Source organism: Chionomys nivalis, chromosome 4, assembly GCF_950005125.1.
Source record: "Chionomys nivalis chromosome 4, mChiNiv1.1, whole genome shotgun sequence".
In the NCBI taxonomy this organism is placed as follows: Eukaryota; Metazoa; Chordata; class Mammalia; order Rodentia; family Cricetidae; genus Chionomys; species Chionomys nivalis.
In genome coordinates this window covers 18,687,262-18,709,687 of record NC_080089.1, presented here as the reverse complement: position 1 = coordinate 18,709,687, position 22,426 = coordinate 18,687,262, and the positions used below count along the sequence as shown (strand labels likewise).

The window sequence follows — 22,426 nt, the reverse complement described above, 5'->3', positions numbered from 1 at the left end:
ATCAAATGAAACACACAAATCTAAGGATTCAAAGCCAACATCTACAAATAATAGAAAATATATGATTTCTTCTCTCTTGCTCCAGATTACTTCACCCATGATTGCTTTCAGCTCCATCCATTTACCTTCTCATTTCTTAGCTGTACCATTTTTATTTAATTTTTATGTGATTTATTTTGATGATGTTTTTCTCTTCCCAAACTTCTTCCAGGTCCTTCCCACTTCCCTACTTGCACAACTTCATGCTCTTCCCCTCTCTTCCCTCTCTTTGATTTTCTATCTCTCCCCCAAGTTCCCAAAAGACAAAAGTAAAAATTCAAACACATATACAAAAAGACAAAATTTCAAAATGAAAGAAAATAAAATCTAATACCAAATTAATAACTGAAAAAATAAGTTATCCATTTTCTGTTCTCCAACTATTTCTGGGCATGAGTCCTGACTTGTGTGTGTTTGATACACCCAGTGACACTTTATAGGAGAAAATTAATTTTCCCTTTCTTAGCAGGTGTACATTGCAAATAGCTTCTTGTCTAGGGGTAGAACTTTGTGTCCACTTCCCTTTCTCAGTGCTGGATTTTTCTGATTTGAACTTGTACAGCTTTTGTACATTGTACATTGTAGCATTGTAGAAGACACCAAGGATAGAATATCTTCCAGATACAACAGATGAACTCACAGAGACTATGGCAAATTTGAATAGAGCAGCAATAAACACGGACTTGCGTGTGTCTCGATAGTAGCATACAGACTTCTTAGTGTGTATGCCCAAGAGTGGTAACATTGGATCTTATAGTAGATCTACTTCCAGCAATGTAAGAACCTCCACATTTATTTCTCTATTGATCATACCCCCACGAGAAGTGCGTAATTGCTCCTGTTTCTCCACATCCATACTAGCATTTGTTGTCATTTTTGCTGTTTATTTATTTATTATTTTATTTAAGTTATTCCTGTAAGGGTAAGAAGAAATATTATAGAAATTTAAATTTTATTTCCCTGATACCTAAGTATGTTGAACATGTTTCCAAAAATGTTTCTCCACAGTTTGTATTTCATTTTGTGAGAATTATCAGAGCCATGCCACAATTTTTATTGGGTTGTTTTCTTGGTACTTAATTTTTTAATTTATTTTTATATTCTTGACACTAACCCTCTGTCATATACTTAGCCTAGCTGATAAAGATTTTTGCCAATCTTTAGGAAACCACATTGCTCAAACAGTGTTATCTTTTTCTCTAGAGAAGCTTTTGGTTCACTTGGACATGTGTATTAATTTTTAGTCTTTAAGACTTTGCTATCCAGGTTCCCTCTCTCAAATCCTTTCTTGTGCCAGTAAGTTCAAGTGTATTCCCCATTTTCTCCCTAACTACATCAGGTGCAAGGAAGGGACTTATGTAAAGGTTGTTTAATCATTTGGAGTTGAGTTTGGGGTGTTCAGTGGCCTATTTATCCATTATCTTTCCAGCTTCCCATTCTTCCTTTTTCCAGCTCTTCCTGAACTCATATCACATTTACATCAATTCATCCATCATCCATCCATCCATTCACCCACCCACCCATCCATCCATCCACCCATTCTCCTACCTATTCATTTGGATTTCCTTTGTTTCTTCTCTCTCTTTCCTTTATGCATGATTGTGCTCATTCACTCATTCACATTCTTTGATAAACCTAAACTAATGTCCAGTTTCTATTTCATGCTTTATTTCTTCTTTTTTCTTCATACATTCATACACACATTCACCTTTCTAGTAGACACATCCCTGCCTATATATCCATATACTCACAACGTGTGTGATCACCCACTCTTCTGTCAGCTACTACCTGTGTATCTTTCTATCCATTTGGCTGTTTTATATACCTGTGTCCTCCATTTGGCTTTCAGTGAACTCACATACCAATCCACTTACGAATCCACGCATACAGTATCTATCTATTTGTTGATGGAGGCTGCTTGTTTATTCCTGACTACTCAGACCCGAAATCATAACACAGAAACTATATTATTTAAATCATTGCTTGGCCCATTAATTCTAGCTTCTTATTGGCTAACTCTTACATATTAATTTAACTCATTTCTATTAATCTATATACTGCCACGTGGATGTGGCTTACCAGCTAAAGTTCCAGTGTCTGTCTCCGTTGGGGCTATATGGCTTCTCCTGACTCCACCTTTCTTTCTCCCAGCATTCAGTTTAGTTTTCCTGACCTATGTATATTCCCTGAACAGGTCCAAGATAGTTTCTTTATTAACCAATAGTATTCACAGCATACAAGGAAATCCCACATCATCTATTAATACATCCACCTACCCATCTATTCAATACTCATCTACTTATCCATATAATTATGGTATAATCTGCCCATTCATCAATCAAAACACACACATACACACACACACATACTATTTTACCTATCAAGTTCATTCACTTTGTTGTCCTTTCTTCTCTCCTTTCTGGTATCTCTAAAATTCCTTTTGGATTATGGAATATTTTGGCCCTCCTTTTATATATTCTTCTGTCTATCCATTCATTTATCCTTATATATTTTTGAAACTTGTTAATTAAATTTTTTATTCATTTTACATTGTGACCACAGTTCCCCCTCCCTCCATTCCTCTTGTTCCTGCCATGTCTCTCCTAATCCATCCCCCATCCACTCCTCTAAAAAGGATGGGTCTCCCATAGAGAGTCAACAAAGCCTAGCACATTAAGTTGAGGGACCAAAGCTCTCCCACCAGCATCAAGACTGAGTAAAACATCCCACCATAAGAAATAGGCTCCAAAAGCCAGTTCATGCCCCAGAGATAGATTTTGGTCCCCCTGTCAGAAGCCTCTCAAACATACAAAGTTACACAGCTCTCACACCTTTTTGTAGTGATCCTAGTTCAGTTCCCATGCAGGTTCCCCAGCTGTGGGTCTGAAGTCTGTGAGTTCACATGAGCTCAGGTCAGCAATTGCTATGGATTAACCCATCATGATCTTGATGCCCCCTTGTTCATATAGTCTCTCTCTACTCCCTCTGTTTTCCTAATTCATGTGTTCTTTGCTCATCCTTTATGCTGATTTTTTATCTCAATATCTTCAGTTAATTCTGGTCATAGTACAATTCACTTCTCCACACATAGTCACTCTTCAATTTAGTTCATGGTTCACCTACAATTGGTTGTTCTGCCTCTAATCATAGCTAGAAAAATTTCTCACTATGGAAAACAGGGAAGGTTTTCTGAGAAAAATTCCTCCCGAGCTGAATCTCTAGGATGAGTAAGAACAATCCAGATAAATGAAGCATGAAATGTTCTTGAAAATGAGAATTTAAGCAATGACAATCCTTTCCACAGCTCGTGAGCCAGCCACCACTACCCTACCTTCTCCATCAGCATCTCTGCAACCAGAACCGGCCACAGGTATCTAGGGATCCCATTGCCTGCCTTTGATTATATCCCCTACCTCAAACTTCCACCCCTGCCTTCTAAATAGAGCTAGAAAACCATGATGCAAAGATGCTAATGTCAGGGTCATCTTCATATGCGCAAAGATCAGACTAACAATCAAACCATGTACTTGCCCACATGCAACCAAATGGCATGTGAGACAAATAGACAAATAGGGGAAGAATTTCTGAGGAAAATTCCTCCTGAAATAACTATCCAGATGAGTGCATGTGATCCAGATAAAGGAAGCATAGAGTGTTCCTGTGAGGATTTCAATAAGAGGGCTCAGTGACCAAGAAAAATAGAGTAAATGGGAGGAATTTGATTTCCATGAATAATAATGTTTAACATGCAATGCAGCCTATATATGTCCTCCTTAGCACCTACTGGGTCATAGTGGTAGACTCAGGATGGATGTGTAAATGAGAATGGAAATCACTGGAAGATGAATTGAGTGCCATTGTGGGTTGCATTCTTTTGCTGTGATAGATGTTATAGTCTAAAACAAATTGAGAACATACGAGTTGTTTCAACTTACGGGTCCATGTAACAGTCTACACTTAATGGAAACCAACTAAAAATTCAAGGTAAGAAACAAGAGCAATGCCCTAAAGCAGACCATGGGGGAAGTCTGATTCCTGGCTTGCATTCATACTCATGTCAGCTAACTTTCTTGTTCATCACAAGTCTACATGCCTGATAGTGGTGTTGCTTATAGTGGACTGGATCATCTACATAAAATAGCAATAAAATGTCTATACGTGCTGTATACCTGTGCACAGGTCAATGTGATGAAGTAATTACTCAATTCTTATCCCCATTTGTGACTTCATGACAAGCCATACTAGCCACCACAGGTGTCAAATCTTCAATTGCAACCCGGACACTGAAAGTACACATGAAACCATAGGTGGTTATGCACTATGGATCATCCCAGTGTGAGTTTTCATTTCAGATAGATGCTCCTAGTGATCCAGATAGAGAACATCTTTACACATTGTAAACAATGAGTTTGCAGAAGAGTGTGCTGTCATAATACCTGTGCTAAAATGAAGAGAGAATTAATGTGAAAAATGCTAAGAGAAGACAATTTGTGTGCTGTGGGGTTAAGAAGTTGTGTTGGTTCTGAATTGAATGGACATTTTGAGATGTGGTGGGAGAAAGAAAAAGAGAAGCCAAACTGGGGAGAACAGGATTTCACTTTGGCATCAAGCACATTCTCAGTTGAATCTCTCCTTTTGCTGCAGTTATAGGACACCATCTAAAAACCCTCACAATCAACTTCACCATAACCAACCTTCCATATTCATCAAATATGAGCAATGCCTCAGCTCTGTTCAACAAAACTGAGAGTTTCCTCCAGTACCTGGTGAGAACCTTATCCCAGCAGCATGGGGGAGATTGATCCCATATGACCCCTTTGTTCAACACCTGCTTTCATTTCCCTTCTCCTTCCCCATCTACAGCTTGGACACGTGCTCCAGAATGACTCCTTCAACTCCAGTTGCAGACTGGATTCCCTCAGGTGAGTCTACTTTCTGTCCATTTGCAAGGAATAAACGCTGCTCATTGTTACCATTCTCATTCCTCCTCCTTCCTTCTGGTTCTCATCCACATTATGACTTTTCTAAAGGCTCTACACTCTTCTCTTTCTAGGCCTAAGAATAATGAAACAGCCACTGGTGTGGATGCCATATGTGCCTACTACCATGACCCTGCACATCCTGGGATGGACATCAAAGAGCTGTACACAGAGCTGAGAAATCTAACTCAGGGAATCACCCATCTGGGTAACTACTCACTGGACAAGGACAGTCTCTATGTCAATGGTGAGTGTTCTCTGTGGTTGGCTATGGGATGTCCCAGGCATCCTTTATTTTTTCTACCTCTCTCAATATTATAGCTAGTATTGTCTACACCAGTTCATTCTATTTTCTTAGTACTTTGTTTTAAGAATCCAAGAAGCACAAGCACAAACCTGGCAAGGAAATATGGGTGTTAGGTTTATATGAATCCTTTCCTTTGTTCTTCCTTCCTCTGTTTTTCATTCCTCTAACATGCCTACTATTTCCTAGGTTATAATGAACCTGGTCCTGAAGAACCTTCAACAAGTAAGTACCAATTTAGTTTGACCTAAATCTTGGTCCATATATTTTCTGCTCATTTTCAATGAAGAAATCACCCAAATATAAACTAGTCTCTTCAGAGAGCCTAAGGTCTCAATGGAAGCAAGATACAAAGCCTTGGTCTCTTCTTGAAACTCAACTCTAATGTTGGATTTTTGAATTTTCATGTTCTCAGTTGGATAAAAGTATTTGTAAAATGTAGCTCACAGAATTATGGAGCTTAGTTTAGATGGCTACTGTGTAATTTATGTCGCCTAAAAAGAAGTATCCCCATCAGAGACTTTATTATCAAGCTGAAAATTCAGATGACTAATTAAGTGGTTTTTTTTAATTTCCTTCTCTCTTGTATATTTTCTAATTTATAGTACTTCTCTTTAAATATTATACCAAGAATTTGTGTTGCTATTGCATCAGTGAATATTTGTTACCAGACCAGTCATTGTTGTAATTAAAAGCATTAGCAGTTGAGCAAGATTGTTAATAGCTTATCTCCTCCAGTAGCATGCATTGCACCTTCCAGCACTCTGAAACCCAGCCAAAAGGGTTGAAACTTCCAGGTGAGTGCCAGTTTACCTGCCCATGTGCTATGGCTCGAGTGCCTAGTATCTTCGGCAATACAAATCTAACCAAGAAGTCCTGGAGGGTAACCCAATGCAAGGTAATAGGCAAAACTGTTTGGAAGTCACTGGTACATCACTTGTCAATAGCACCAAAAGGAATAATCCATTCCTAGTGCTGGATGTTTATTTGTCATCCAGTGGTGTCTAAGGAGGCATTGCTGTCCCATTATATAGCAACTCCATTTAGACTACTTATATGTGTGCATGCATATACTTTAGGAAACTTTGTTAGCATTAGAGTTCTTCATGATAATTTGTGATTTACTTTGCATTCATTATTCCTCCCTGTATTCCCCTTCTACCTACACCATTGACTAGGTACCTCCTTCCCCATCTTGTCCTTCCAATTTTCTCATTCCCTTTCCCCCTTAATATAACCATATCCTGACAAATGAAATACATACATCTAAAGATTCAAATTCAACATCTTCAAATGATAGATAATGGACGACTTCTTCTGTCTTCCTCCAGGTTACTTCACCCATAATGATTGTTTTCTACTTCATCCATTTACATTCACATTTCTTAACTGTTTCAATTTTATTTAAATTTCTATGTGATTTATTTTGATCATAATGTTTCTCTTTTCCGGCTCCTTTCAGTTCCTTCCCAATTCCCTATTCATACAACCTCATGTTCTTTCTCTTCTGTTTTTCTCTCCATCCTCCAAGTCCCCAAAAGACAAAAGTAAAATCCAAAAAAAACATACAAAAATAAAGAAGACAAATAAATTCAAAATGGAAGAAAATGAAACAAAATCTCATACCAAATTAAAAACTGAAAAAAAAATAAAGTGTCCATTTTCTGTTCTTCTACTATTTCTGGGCCTGTGACCCATCCTGCTCTGGATGTGGTTAATATACCTAGTGACACTCCTTTGGTGAAAATTGATTTTCCCTTTCTTAGCTGGTACTCACTTCAAACAGTTTCTTGGTAAGCAGTCTACTCCCATTTTTCAGTGCTGTAATTTCCTGATTTGAACTTGTACAGCTCAAAGCACTGTAGGTGACTCCAAGGTTATAGTATCTTCCAGATACAAAAGGACTGGTACACATATGAACTGACAGAGACTGTGGCAATTGTATTATTCTTACCAGCTTAAAAATATTGTTTAAATGTACCATATTTTTATTATCTTTCCACTAGTTGGTGAACATCTAGACTGTTATAATTTGCTAGATATTGTGAATAGAGCAGCAATAAACATGGACATGCCTGTCTTTCAATGGCAATATATAGACTCCCTTGAGTTTATGCCCCAGAGCGGTAACATTGGATCTTATAGTAGATCTATTTCTAACATTTTAGGGACCTTTACACATATTTCTGTAGTGGACAGAGCCCAAATAAAAGTGAATAATTGTTGTAATAGGAGCGGCAGGGCTGTGTCTCCGGCACCCAGCCGCCCGCATTGGCTAGCTTATGTCCCGAAATAATTACACGGAAACTGTATTCTTTTAATCATTGCCTGGCTCATTAGTTCCAGCCTCTTATTGGCTAGCTCTTACATATTGATCTAACCCATTTTTAATATTCTGTGTAGCACCATGATCTGGTGGCTTACTAGGGAGATCTTAACCTGCGTCTGTGTCTGGTGGGCGAATCATGGCGACTCCTTACTGGGCTTCTTTCTCCCAGCATCCTGTCTGTTTATTCCATCCACCTAAGGGCTGGCCTATAAATGGGCCTAGGCAGTTTCTTTATTATTTAACCAATGACCTTCCTCCATCAAATAATTATTGCTGTTTTTCCACATCTGTCAGCACTTGTAATCAGTTTATTCTTAGCCATTATGAAAGAGATATATGAAACTTTAAAGAAGTTTTAAATTTTTTTACTGATACATGATATGTTGATCACATTTTAAAAAAATATTTCTCCACAGTTTGTATTTCATTTTGTGAGAATTATAGGAGCCATGCCACAATTTTTAATGGGTTATTTTCTTCTTGGATAATTTTTAATTTATTTGTATATTCTTGACACTAACCTTCTGTCAAATATGTAGCTGATAAATTTTTTGCCATTCAGTAAGAAGCTACTTTGCTCAAACAATGCTATCGTTTTCTCTAGAGAAGCTTTTTTGATTTACAAGGACTTTAAGACTTTGCTATCGATGTTCTGTCACAAAAAAAAAAAATCTTGCTCCAGTAAGTTCAAGCATATTCCCCATTTTCCCCTCAACTACATCAAAGTGCCAGGATTTATGTAAAGGTTGTTTAATCAATTTGAGTTGAGTTTGGGGTGTTCAGTGGCCTCTCATCATTACTTTTCCAGCTGTCCATTCTTCCACATATCTAGCTATTCCTGCACTCTTCTCACTTTTCCATCAATCCATCTATTTATTGAACCATCCATTCGTCCATCCATCCAATCATCCATCCATCCATCCATCCATCCATCCATCTATCCGTCTATCCATCAACCCATTCTCTTACCTATTCTTCTGTATTTCATTAGTTTCTTCTCTTTCTCCTTCCTTTATGCATAATTGTGTTTATTCACTCATTTACATTCACTGACAAACTCAAACTGCTGTCCATATTCCAGGTCATACTGCTTTTTTTCATTATACATTCATACATGCATCCACCTGACCTTCATCAGACACATTCCTCTCTTTATATTCATATATTCATCACCTGTATAATCACCAGCTTTACTATCAGCTGCTACCTATCATTCAGACCATTCAGTTTTTTATACACCTATGTCTTCAGCTTGCTTAGCTTTTAGCATGCTCTTTCTCTCTTTTGTTATTCTGTGAACTCACATACCAATCCATTCATGTATCCATGCATGCAGTGCTTATCTACCCATCCATCCACCTACCCATCCATTCAATTCTCATCTACTCATCTATATTAGAATGCTATAATCTACTCCTTGGTACATGCACATACGCACACATACTCATACACTTGTTAACTCATCATCAAGATTATTTAATTAGTTGTTCTCTCTTCTCTACTAGATTCCACCTAAATGAGCTATCTTTTCTGATTCTTATTGAATTACTATGGTCTTCCTTTTATGTATTTTTCCTTCTATCCATCCATTTTTCCTTTATAATTTCTATTCTCCTAATTCATCAGTGTTCTTTACTCAACCACTATAATGATTACTTATCTCAATATCTTGAGTTAATTCTGGTCATAGCATAATTCACTTCTCTACACACAGTGACTCATCAGTTTAGCTAATGGTTCCCTGCAAATAGTTGTTCTGCTTCTAATCATAGATGGAAAAGTTTCTCTACTATGGACAGCCTTGTTGTATTTAGAAGGGGAAGGTTATTTTAGGACCACGAGGGATGCACCCACCCACTGTGACAGTGGAACTGATTTATTGTGAGCCCACCAAGGCCAGCTGGTCTGGGACTGAATAAGCATGGGTTGAAACTGGACTCTCTGAGCATGGCGGACAATGAAGGCTGATGAGAAGCCAAGGACAATGGCACTAGGTTTCGATCCTAATACATGAACTGGCTTTGTGGGAGCTTAGCCTGTTTAGACGCTCACCTTCCTGGACATAGATAGAAGACCTTCGTCTTCCCGCAGGGCAGAGAATTTGAACTGCTCTTCAGTATCGAGAGGGAGGGGGAATGGAGTGGGGGGAGGAGAAGAGGAGTGTGGATAGGGGGAGGGGACTGGGGGGAGGGGGCAATATTTGGGAGGAGGGGAGGTAAATGGGAAACGGGGACCAGGTAGAAATTTTAATTAAAAAGAATAAAAAAAATTAAAAAAAACCAATAATAACAAATAATAAATATTACAAACAATATTGAGAACAAAAGTTTTGCTAAACATTCTATCTCAAGGAGTCTAAATAACATAGAGAGTAACTACAATTATATAATCTTCAACTCCGTCAAAGATCTGAGAAGGGAATAAATATTACTTAACAAATGAGAGATATCCAAAATGTGCAACAATTGACAGAGACAACTGACTACCTGGGCAATCACCCAAAGTCTCGTTTGCAATGCTGAGTCAACCAACTTTGGCTAAGGCCTAACATAACTGACATACCATTCTTAGAACTATCCTACCCTGTCTTGGCAGGATAAGACAATCCTGTTTCATCCACTTAGGGATATTCTGTATCTTTGTCAAAAGTTGAGGTATGGGCTTTTCTTAACCCAAAGGCCAGTTCTGCCAAGAAGACAAGCTCCCAGTGGAGTGTCTTTGGTGCTCAACATTCTCTCGGGAGTAGAGTGGCATTGCCAGGAGTAATTGTGTCTCGTTGGCACAGAAATTTTAGGTTAGATTAAAGACCATTTTCGACAGCTCTTCGAAGAGGCTGAAGATCATAGTATCTATATTAAATATAATCTCTATGTATCCAAACAACCTGATTAACCTAAAAATAAATATGACAAACATATAATTCTCAATACCTATCTAACTCGAAGACTAAAAGAATAAACAACTGTGCAATATATGAAGACAATGATCTTCAACTGTAAACAATGTCATAGTATCAGAGGTAGAAATGTACATTGTAATATGGTAGATGTATCAATACAATATAGACAAAGTTATAAGCATACTCATACAAAAATAGAGGTAGGAACACTCACATTCAATATTCAATATATCAATATACAAGAAAGAGTACCAATACAATTTTCTATAAACAATAATTCACAAATACCAATCATCCCATAAAACCAGTTAATCCCCCCTCTTCTTCTTCTTCTTTTTTTTTTTTTGAAAATACCCCTAATTCCATAAAAATATCACCCCATCCCCTCAACCCTAAACCAACCACTAAAAGATGTCCCTAACCCTGAGGGCAAACTCTGTTGGGAGAGGGGATGTCGTCCTCTAAGATTGCTTCTAGCTGACATGGGGGCGACATTCTTCTTAGGGGGTCCTGTGAAAGCAAATGCTGGTAAAATTCCCAAATTAACCTTTGACCTAAGAAAATTGTAACTAGTCTCTGAGCATTTTGAGAAGGTCTGGCCAGAGTGTTGTCAAAAATGTGCACCATTCGAAATTGTCTCATGTAGTTGGTACCGAAAACAGGTCTAATATTAGCACTTTGAAAAAATAAATAAATATAAAATTCATGATGTCATAAAAACCAGATTGAGTTGATGTTGTGGGGCCCCATCTTCATCCTGGAAACCTCAAAGATTACTGTAGAAAAATTTGTTGCTTGTTATGGGAAATTTAAACATTAACAACAAGAACATATACTGACATATAAAGAAAGACATGTGGAAAGGCAAAGAAAGTTTAAGACATATATATATATATATATATATATATATATATATATATATATAATACAGAACGTGTCCCTCCATCAGTAATTAAATATTCAAGGTCCCTTAAATTCTTTGAAGATGGGTATTTTCCTCTGGAGATAAGAAGAGAACCCTGCCCCCAACCTATCTGTATTACTTACCATCAGTATGATCGCCATACATGTGATTGAATTGTTATTTATCTTTCCCAAGTGGCTTCTCTTCATCAAAACGAACCTTTATTAATTTTGACGGTATCCACAATTTTTCCTCACCTGTGGAGACAAGAGCAAATCCCCTTCCCCAACACAGCACATCTCCTGGCTTCCATTGTGAGGTCAGCACACCCTTGAAATAAACTGGTTGATTTAGTTCAGTAGACTTTTCCATTATCCAATGTCTTTCTGCAGCCGATGTTCCCTTCTCATTAGCGTTGAGAAAATTCAAGGTTAACAAAGCATTATGTAACCTACTTCTGGGGGTGTTTTCCACCCCTTTCTGTTTGTTCAACATATCCTTTATAGTTCGATTTGATCTTTCTATGACTGCTTGACCTGTAGGATTGTATGGTATACCTGTAACATGCTTGGTATTGTAATAATCAAAAAACCGTTTCATTTTCCTAGAGACATAAGCAGGACCATTATCTGTCTTTATTTGTGTAGGTATACCCATGATAGCCATGACTTCTAATAAATGAGTGATTACTGAATCAGCTTTTTCTGAACTTAAAGCCGTTGCCCACTGAAAGCCTGAATACGTGTAAATGGTGTGATGAACATATCTTAATTTGCCAAATTCTGCCAAGTGGAACACATCCATCTGCCAGATTTCATTCCTTTGGGTGCCCTTTGGATTAGCCCCTGCAGGCAGTGGCATTTGGTTATAGAAAGAGCAAGTAGGCCATTTCTTTACAATCTCCCTACCTTGTTGCCATGTAATAGAAAACTCTTTCTTCAAACCTTTCTATTAACATGATGTTTTTTATGAAATTCAGAGGCTTGTAGCACACTACCAATCAATAATCGATCAATTTCTGCATTACCTTGTGCTAGAGGACCTGGCAGACCCGTATGGGATGGGATGTGTGTTATGTACATAGGGCAAAGCCTGTTCCTAATCAAATCTTGCACCTGAATAAACAAAGAGGTTAGTTCTGTATCATCAGGTATAAATTCAGCAGTTTCAATATGTAAAATAACTCTTTCTGCATATTGTGAATCAGTAACTATATTAATAGGTTCTTTAAAATCCCTTAGCACCATAAGAATGGCATATAATTCTGCCTTCTAGACAGAATCATAAGGACTTTGTTCCACCTTACCCAAGTCTTCTGATTTGCAACCTGCTTTCCCTGACTTATTGGCATCAGTATAGAATGTATGGGCTCCAGTTATTGGAGCATCACGGACGATTCGAGGAAGGATCCAAGAAGTTCTCTTTATGAAGTTAAGCCTCTTGCTTTTTGGATAGTTGTTATTAATGTCTCCAAAAAAATTAGCACAAGCTCTTTGCCATGGTTCATTATCTTCCCATAATTTCTTTAGTTCATCAGCAGTGAAAAGCACTATAATTTCTGCTGGGTCTATGCTTGCTAGTTGACGAAATCTCAACTTGCCTTTTATAATTAACTCAGAGACTTTTTCCACATAAGTTTTCAGTTTCTTACTTGGTTTATGTGGCAAAAAGATCAATTCCAAGATAATATCATCTCTCTGCATTAAAATTCCTGTAGGGGAAATTTTTGATGGTAGTATGACGAGAATACAATCGAGCTCCGGATTTACCCTGTCCACATTTGCCTGTTGTAATTTTTCCTCAATCATTGTCAGTTCCTTTTCTGCTTCAGCTGTTAATTCTCTGGGACTGTTTAAATCTTTGTTACCATCCAAGGTTTTGTTCAAATGAATTATTAGATCAGGTGTTATCCCAATAGCTGGTCGTAGACTGGAAATGTCAAACAGTCTTTGAAAGTCATTAAGAGTCCGTAGGGGATCTCTCCGAATTTGTGCCTTTTGTGTCTTAATTTTTTGCAAACTTATTTTATAACCTAAATAATTAACAGAATCTCCCTTCTGAATCTTTTCAGGAGCAATTTGTAATCCCCATTTAGGTAAAAGTATTTTTATTTCTTCAAACAGTCTGTTCAAGGTATCCATGTTTGAATCGGATAACAAAATGTCGTCCATACAATGATATACTATCGATTTTGGAAATTTCTTGCGTATTATTTGCAATGGTTGATTCACAAAATATTGGCACAGGGAGGGGCTATTTAACATACCCTGGGGGAGGATGGCCCAGTGGTACCTTCTCGAAAGTTGAGAATTATTATAAGTAGGCACTGTGAAGGCAAATTTTTCTCTATCTTCTTTTTGTAAAGGTATAGTGAAAAAACAATCCTTTAAATCAATAACTATGAGAGGCCATCCTTTTGGCAATAAAGAGGGCAAAGGAATTCCAGATTGCAGAGGGCCCATAGGTTGAATAACCTTGTTGATAGCCCTGAGATCTGTCACCATTCTCCATTTACCTGATTTTTTTCTTAACCACAAATACAGGAGAATTCCAAGGGCTGGTAGATTCTTCTATATGTCCAGCATCTAATTGCTCTTGTACCAACTGTTCTAAAGCCTGTAACTTTTCCTCACCTAAAGGCCATTGCTTTGTCCATATTGGTTTCTCAGTCAACCATTTTAGAGGCAAGGCTGTTGGTATCTCTGAAGGGACATCAATTGCTTGTTCTTGTACAGCCCGAATGGTTGGTTTTCTCCATTTGTAATATCTTTTAATATTATTCTCAGAAATATAGGCTCTAGAAGTAGCAGGAATGTTAAATTGGGTATTCCATTGTTGTAATAGGTCACGACCCCATAAATTCATTGCAATATTGGCTACATATGGCCTTAATTTTCCTATCTGTCTCTCCAGTCCTATACATTCAACCCATCTTGTGCTCTGCCTTACTCGAGATAGGGTTCCAATTCCCAGGAGCTGAACATTTACATTCTGAAGAGGCCAATACAGATGCCAAGATTCTGGGGTAATGATACATCCACACCTGTGTCCAGCAGGCCAGTAATAAAAATGCCATTTACACACACTCTTAGCTTTGGTCTTTGATCATTTATAGAAGTTTGCCAAAACACACGGAACTCATCTTTCTGATCATTATTGCTTGTAACAGTAGGCATGGGGCTTCGTAATTGTCCCGATGAGGCACATTCTCTGCAGTAACTGGAAATGACTGAACCATGTTTGCCATGGGGGCCTGTGAGCCCCCCCCTCACGTTTCCCATCTGTAATCAGGTTGCCTTGTCTATCTCTTGTAGACCTGCATTCATTCGTCCAGTGTCTGCCTTTTCCACATCTTCTACATAAACCTGAAGGCTGAGTCCTCCTATTTCTGTTATTTCTAGAAGATGCATTATTATTATTTCTGAAAATCCGTTGTCTACAATTCATTTTCATATGACCCATTTTGCCACAATTTTTACATTTGGTATTCTGATGTCTCCTTTTACCATTGGAAATTGCTTCTTCCACCCATGCTTCAGTGCCATAGTCAAATGTATCAACATTCAGTGTATGCAAGACCCATTCTTCCAATGGCGCTGATATGAGCTTTAAAGGTCCCAAAATCCTTTTGCATTCCACATTTACATTTTCATAAGCCAAAGACTCGATCATTATACATCTTGCTTCTGGGTCAGATACCCCTATTTGTACAGCTTTAGTTAGTCTTTGTAAAAAGTCACTAAAGGGTTCTCTCTGACCATGTTTAACTCTGACAAATGATTCCATTCTCTGTCCTGGGTCTTGTACCCTGTCCCAAGCCCTTAAGGCTGCTGTAGTACACATGGAGAGTATGTTTTCATCCAAATTAGCTTGTTCCTGAGGGTCGGAAAAGAGCCCCTCTCCTAGAATTTGATCTAGGGAAATCTCAATTCCCTTTGTTCGTTCCTGCTGTTCTAAAAGTCTAGCCTCTTGCTTGAATAAGCATTTCCATTTCAATTGCTGTCCACTCTCAAGTACAGCAGAGCTCAGCTGTAACCAGTCAGAGGGAGTTACTTTGCTTGTCGTGGCCCAAGATCTTAGCATCTCTTTAACAAAAGAGGCATGCATCCCAAAAGTCATTACAGCCTGTTTAATTTCTTTGAGGTCATTCATACGGACAGGTTCCCGTGTATCTTCCTTGATGACCCTAGGGTTTCTAGAACCAACCACTTTCTCTGTTGTTATTACTGGAAAGGCAGGTAGAACTGTAGGTAGAGCTTTGTGGGAATTATCCCAGAGAGATTTACTCACAGATGTAGTTAAAATTTGCCTTTCTACCTCTTGCTCTTCTTCATCAGAATTTAGAAATTCCTCAATCTTTTCAATTCTATTCACCATTGCCTTCTGCAATATCTGAATCTCCTGTCCAGAATTATGTTCTAAAGCCTTCACTGAGGATTCTAAAGTATGAAGTTTGTCCATTAGAGATAACATCTCATCTTTGGATGTAATTTTTATAGCATAAACCGTGCCTTCTTGTATTGACAATCTTTCCGCCAATCTGTCATAAGCTTTAGACAAAATCCGATTGTCACATTCAGCAGTTTTGATTCTCTCAGTTAATGTTTCAGTTCCTACTGAAAGGGACTGAAGCTTACAATCCAAATCAGCTGTTCCCTCTTCCATAATAATGAATTTCTCCTTAACATCAGCCTGTACCTCTTCTAAATTTTGTTCAGTTTGTCGAGTTGTGTTAAACAAAGATCTGTTCTCTGCCTGGAGAACTTCAAATCGATTTTTGAGAAGATTGTTGTCATTCTCAATTGTTTTTAAATGTTCAACCTCGTCTCGTAAAGACTTTATCATATTTCTATTATCAAACCATATAGTACCAAGGAAAACTACGAATCCCAGAAAGATCCATATCTGTGGGCTAACAGACACTTCTTGTAAAATCTCCCACATGGTACAATTGAAAAGGCTGTTAAAGTCTTGAATGGTAATGTTTTCAGACATTTTTCTTATTTATAAAAGAAAATTATTTACCTGTAATGACGTTTTCCTGCCAGTGGTGGTGAAAGAAATGCACCTGAGTCCACGTGGTCTAAGCCAGAGCCAGTCTGAAACAATTAACTCAAAACAAAAATTATTGTACTGCCTGAGAAGTTAGATTGGTCGCGGAAGGGGTCACTTGCTGCTGTGGTGGCTTTTGCTTCAAAACCGCAGGTGCTTCCGTTAAATCAGGCATTGGGGCTTTGGAAGCCAGGCAGGGAGCAGTTAACTGCTCTGGTCCGAGTAAGTCTGAAAGAAGGGGCAGGCCCACCGTAGGCGTAAGGGGCTGAGTGGGGGTCACCGCTCTGCGACTGTATCGTGGCCTGGAGTGGGGGAAGGGAAAGCGAGCAGGGAGCACGCTGTGAAAGGTAGCAGGCTATGCTCGACCAATCGCACTTCCTGAGCTCCGGTAACTAACTTGCTGGCAAAGGCTGGGAAAGATGGAGCTTGCGCCCCCCCCTGTGCCGGGGCGGGGGCAAAATAGCCCGACGTTGGACGCTAAATGTAACGACTTAAATGAATGCAGAGAGATTATAAAAATATACACAGCTTTAATGGGGAAATAGACTTACAGGACCACAGGTTCCCGCGGAGAACAGGAAAGCAGAGAAAAAGGCCACTGGGATCATGCCTGGCAGATTTATCAGTAAACATTAGTCTGAGGCGAACATGCCTCCAATGGGTGGGGCTTATCCCTACAATGTGCTGGTCATAAGACAATACTTGTGCTGGAATGGAGAGAATGAATGTGAGGAATGCTAAGAGAAGACAATTTGTGTGCTGTGGGGTTAAGAAGCTGTGTAGGTTCTGACCTGATTGGACATGTTGAGATGCAGTGGCAGAATGAAAGAGGAGCCAAACTGGTGAGAACAGAATTTCACTCTGGCAGCAAGCAAATTCTCAGTTGAATCTCTTCTCTTCCTGCAGCTATAGGGCACCATCTAAAAACCCTCACAATCAACTTCACCATAACCAATCTTCCATATTCATCAAATATGAGCAATGGATCAGCTCTGTTCAGCTCAACTGAGAGTTTGCTCCAGTACCTGGTGAGAACCTTATCCCAGCATCCTGGGGGAGATCGATCCCATATGACCCCTTTGTCCAACACCTGCTTTCATTTTCCTTCTCCTTCCCCATCCACAGCTTGGGCACGTGTTCCAGAATGAATACTTCAACTCAAGTTGCAGACTGGATTCCCTCCAGTGAGTCTATTTTCTGGCCCTTTGCAGGGAATGAACACTGCTCATTGTTACCATTCTCATTCCTCCTCCTTCCTTCTGGTTCTCATCTACATTATGACTTTTCTAAAGGCTTCACACTCCTCTCTTTCCAGGCCTAAGAAGAACGGAACAGCCACTGGTGTGGATGCCATCTGTGCCTACTACCAAGACCCTGCACATCCTGGGATGGACATCAAAGAGCTGTACACAGAGCTGAGAAATCTAACTCAGGGAATCACCCATCTGGGTAACTACTCTCTGGACAAGGACAGTCTCTATGTCAATGGTGAGTGATCTCTGTGGTTGGCTATGAGATGTTCCAGGCATCCTTTATTTTTTCTACCTCTCTCAGTATTATTACTAGTACTGTCTACACCAGTTCATTCTATTTTCTTAGTACCTTGTTTTAAGAATCCAAGAAGCACACACACAGAGCCTACAAGAAAGTACGGTTGTTATTTTCATATTGTGTACATGTCAGGAACCAGAGGGATAGGAATATGTTTGCTGAGCTTCCTTTCTACTTCTATTTGAATCCAGGAATATATTCCAGTATTTATAGTACTCACATTTTTTATACTGGTTTTTCAATTCTAATTAACAATATATAGACTCTTGCTGGCAGATATATCCAGCGTATGGTCAGTTCAGTGATGCTATGCCTTGTCAATTGCCAAGTCATTCTAATCATAGTATGCTAAGATATGGGCAAGGAGATATAATGTATCTACATTACTCTATATTTAACAATAATCAAACAAAGCAAAGAACTGAAAAGGCATTTGCCTGTTTCTACACTGATTTTTGAGCAATCGAAACTGTGTTATGTTGCTTTTATATCCAGACTGTTTTTAAAAGCCATTGCAAGGGTTTGTATACAATTTCAACCCTCTTTTTGTTTTCTATTCAGCATTTTATATAAACCTTATTTGTTAGAAAGAACAAATAACTTTCATCCGTATCTTTTTCTAATAGAAACTGCAGTGGGGCACACACCCTTTTTGTTTGTGTGTAATCATCATCATCATGAGCAGCAGTAGCATCATTATCATCATCATCATCATTATCATCATCACCCTCATTTATTTCCTGACAATGCTTCAGCCTGCATGGACAGCCCATTTATGGTTGTTCTCCAGTTGTTCCTATACTGGGGAATCCTAGATGCTTGTGTTATTGTCATACCCAGGGTGCCACAGTCTTTCTTTATGCTGTCTATCCAGCAATTTGGGGACCTTCCTGTTTGCCTTATCCTGTGCACTCCTCCAAGCAATGTTATCTTCGGGTATCTGTCATCTCTCATTCTCAAAACATGGCCAAAGTATCTAAATCACTGTTGCATATCCAGTGTTTACTTACTTCTGTAGATGGAGATGTTTCTTAATGTCATTGCTGCACACCCTATCTCTCCATATGTCACCTAGAATCCTTCTGAGACATGCCATCTCAAACACATTCAGCCACTGTTCTGAGGAGGGTTTCACTGTCCAGTTTTCAGAGTTATAAAGAAGACAGCTAAAACTTGTTTCATATGCTTGTAATTTTGTTGTTATTATTTATTTTGCTGACCAAACCCTTCTTAATGCCTGGAATATAGCCCTCTCTATTCCTGTCTGCCTCTTGAGGTCTGAAATGGTTCTCTCCTTTGAATCTAGGTAACCTCCCAAATAGACAAAGTTGACTGTTTGAAGTTTTGATTCTTTATTACAATGTTAAAATCCTGTGTGCCCTTATCAAGTTTTTTCTCTGAGCCTTCTCCATGTTTACTTTCATATCAAGGTTTTCACTTACTTCCACTACTCTATTTACCATGACCTGCAGCTCATTTGGACTTTCAGCAAGCAGTGCTGTGTTGTCAGCCAAATGCAAGTTATTGATTCACACATCACCTATCTGTAACCTATCTCCTCATCCTTGAGGGCTATTAGTATTATTATTCCAGGAATATATTAAAGAGAGGATGCATCCCTGAAACACTCCTATGATTGTCTTAAACTGATCAGTTAGTTCTATACAAACTTTGACTGATGCAAAAGTATCTTTATAGGCGTTTTCTGGTATTCTTATGATTTTTATCTGGGGACCTGTAGAACCCCATTGTTTCCTAAAGTACTTTTCCCCAAATGCTATTCAAAGCCTTCCTGTAGTCAATGTAACAGACATATAAGTCTTTTCCAAATTCTTTGTATTTTCATGTCAGTTGCCTCAAAGTGAAGATCTGATCAATTGTGCTCCTGTTAGCTCTGAATCCACACTGGTCCTGTGCTATAATTTCCTCTGTTCTGTCCCTGATCTTTTGCAGACTAATGAAGAAAAAAGTCTTACTGTTATGGCAAAACAAACTAGTGCCCCTATAATTTGAGCAGTCTAGCTTGTCCTTCTTGTGTATGAGAATTATGACTGAGTGCCCAATTCCATGGGAATCATTTCATGTTCCCATACGTCTCTGAAGAGTCTGAGAAACTCCAGAGACCCTGAGCCTATTGTAGCTGCCTCCAGCTCCTCCACCATGATGTTATCCTCTCCTGGGGCCTTCCGGCATTTGGCTTTCTTAATACCTTCCTCTATCTTGTTTCTGTCAATATTTAATAATTCTTAAACTTCTGTACTGTTTCAGTGGCTGCTGAAATATTTCTCATTGTAATCTACATTGACAGCATTAGGGTCATTTTAAAGGGTGTCAAAGTCTTGTCTCCTTCTTTGCTTTACTTCCCCCTGTTCTGTTAGAAAATGATCCTGTCCATCTTTAATCACCAGAATCTGAGGAGCAAAGCTGGCAGTTATCTGTCTGATATCTTCATAGACAAGATGTGTTTTATTATGGAGTCTAGCCTCTCCAACCTCTTTGTATATACCTTGTATATGCACTCTAGCCTCATTTGCTCTTCTTTATATTTCCATGCACAGAGTGTTGGGGTGTTTTGTTGCCTGTGGATTGCCTCTTTGTTTGCTCTTTTCCTACACAGAATAAAATGGAATAATTCCCTTAGAAAATGATCAATAAGAATCTTATGAATGGATCTATAGTGGTAGAAAAGAAGGGGAAAAACGTGTGTATTGAGGCAAACTGATGTAGAAGTGAGGTGTAAAAATACATTTTATAAGAACATATTTGGAACATGATAGAGGTATGGGAAAAGATGTGTATAGTCGAAATACCAGGAAATTCTCATCCAGGATGACTTGTCAGATCTTGAAACATAAATACATGTTCACTAATCTACATAAGGGTGGTGTTGTGCCATATGGATCAAAACATGCTGAATCCTTTTCTTTACTCTCCCTTCCTCTGACATGTGTTCTATTTTCTAGGTTATAATAAACATGTTCCTGAGGAAAGTCCTACAAGTATGTATCAGTTTAACACAACCTAGGTATTTGTCCACATTTTTTTCTACATTTCCAAAGAAAAATTGACCCTAATACAAACCAGTCTTTTCAGAGAGGCCAAGGTCTCAATGGAAGCAACATGTGAAACCAACCTCTCATTGGTGCTGCTCTTCATAGTTCACTGGGTGCAATAAATAAAATAGTAATCAATAAAATGCACCAAAGATATGTTCACAGGTCAATCTGATGAAGGAATTCTTCAATTATTAGCCCCATGTGTGACTTCTTGACAAGCAATATTAGGCACAACAAGTGTCCAGTCATCAATTGCAACCAGGGCACAGACAGTACACATGCAACCATGGTAGTAATGCATTATAGATCATCCCAGTATGAATTTTCTTTTCAGAATGATGCTCCTAGAAATCCAGATAGAGAACATCTTTACAAAGTACATCCAATGAGTTTACAGGAAGGTAGTGCTGGTCATAAGCTAAGACATGTGCTAGAAGGAAGAGAGAATGAATGTGAGGAATACTAAGAGAAGGCAATTTGTGTGCTGTGCAGTTAGAAAGCTATGTTGGTTCTGACCTGACTGGAAATGTTGAGATATGGTGGGAGAATGAAAGAGGAGCCAAACTGGTGAGAACAGGATTTCACTCTGGCAACAAGCAAATTCTCAATTGAATCTCTTTTCTTCCTGCAGCTATAGGGCACCATCTAAAAACCCTCACAATCAACTTCACCATAACCAACCTTCCATATTCATCAAATATGAGCAATGCCTCAGCTCTGTTCAGCTCAACTGAGAGTTTGCTCCAGTACCTGGTGAGAACCTTTTCCCAACATCCTGGGGGAGATTGATCCCATATGACCCCTTTGTCCAACATCTGCTTTCATTTCCCTTCTCCTTCCCCATCCACAGCTTGGACACGTGTTCCAGAATGACTCCTTTAACTCCAGTTGCAGACTGGATTCCCTCCGGTGAGTCTACTTTCTGGCCTTTAGCAAGGAATGAACACTGCTCATTGTTACCATTCTCATTCCTCCTCCTTCCTTCTGGTTCTCATCTGCATTATGACTTTTCTAAAGGCTCCACACTCCTCTCTTTCCAGGCCTAAGAAGAATGGAACAGCCACTGGTGTGGATGCCATCTGTGCCTACTACCATGACCCTGCACATTCTGGGATGGACATCAAAGAGCTATACACAGAACTGAGAAATCTAACTCAGGGAATCACCCATCTGGGTAACTACTCTCTGGACAAGGACAGTCTCTATGTCAATGGTGAGTGATCTCTGTGGTTGGCTATGGGATGTTCCAGGCATCCTTTATTTTTTCTACCTCTCTCAATATTATTGCTAGTAGTGTCTACACCAGTTCATTC

General features: G+C 38.8%; 1 protein-coding gene and 1 long non-coding RNA gene across 2 annotated transcripts in view; both read left to right on the top strand.

Moving 5' to 3' along the window:
- Muc16 (mucin 16, cell surface associated) overlaps positions 1-22,426 on the top strand; it is a 191,987-nt gene that overhangs the window by 148,294 nt on the left and 21,267 nt on the right. Inside the window, exons 67-70 of the mRNA XM_057766818.1 lie at positions 3,344-3,409; positions 17,419-17,534; positions 21,964-22,022; positions 22,154-22,326. Coding sequence (XP_057622801.1) covers positions 3,344-3,409; positions 17,419-17,534; positions 21,964-22,022; positions 22,154-22,326 — 414 coding nt within the window. The remainder of the gene's footprint in view (positions 1-3,343; positions 3,410-17,418; positions 17,535-21,963; positions 22,023-22,153; positions 22,327-22,426) is intronic.
- Positions 4,916-5,538, top strand: LOC130873642 (uncharacterized). The gene is made up of 3 exons (XR_009057028.1): positions 4,916-4,961; positions 5,093-5,265; positions 5,512-5,538. It is a non-coding gene; the product is annotated as an uncharacterized LOC130873642 (long non-coding RNA).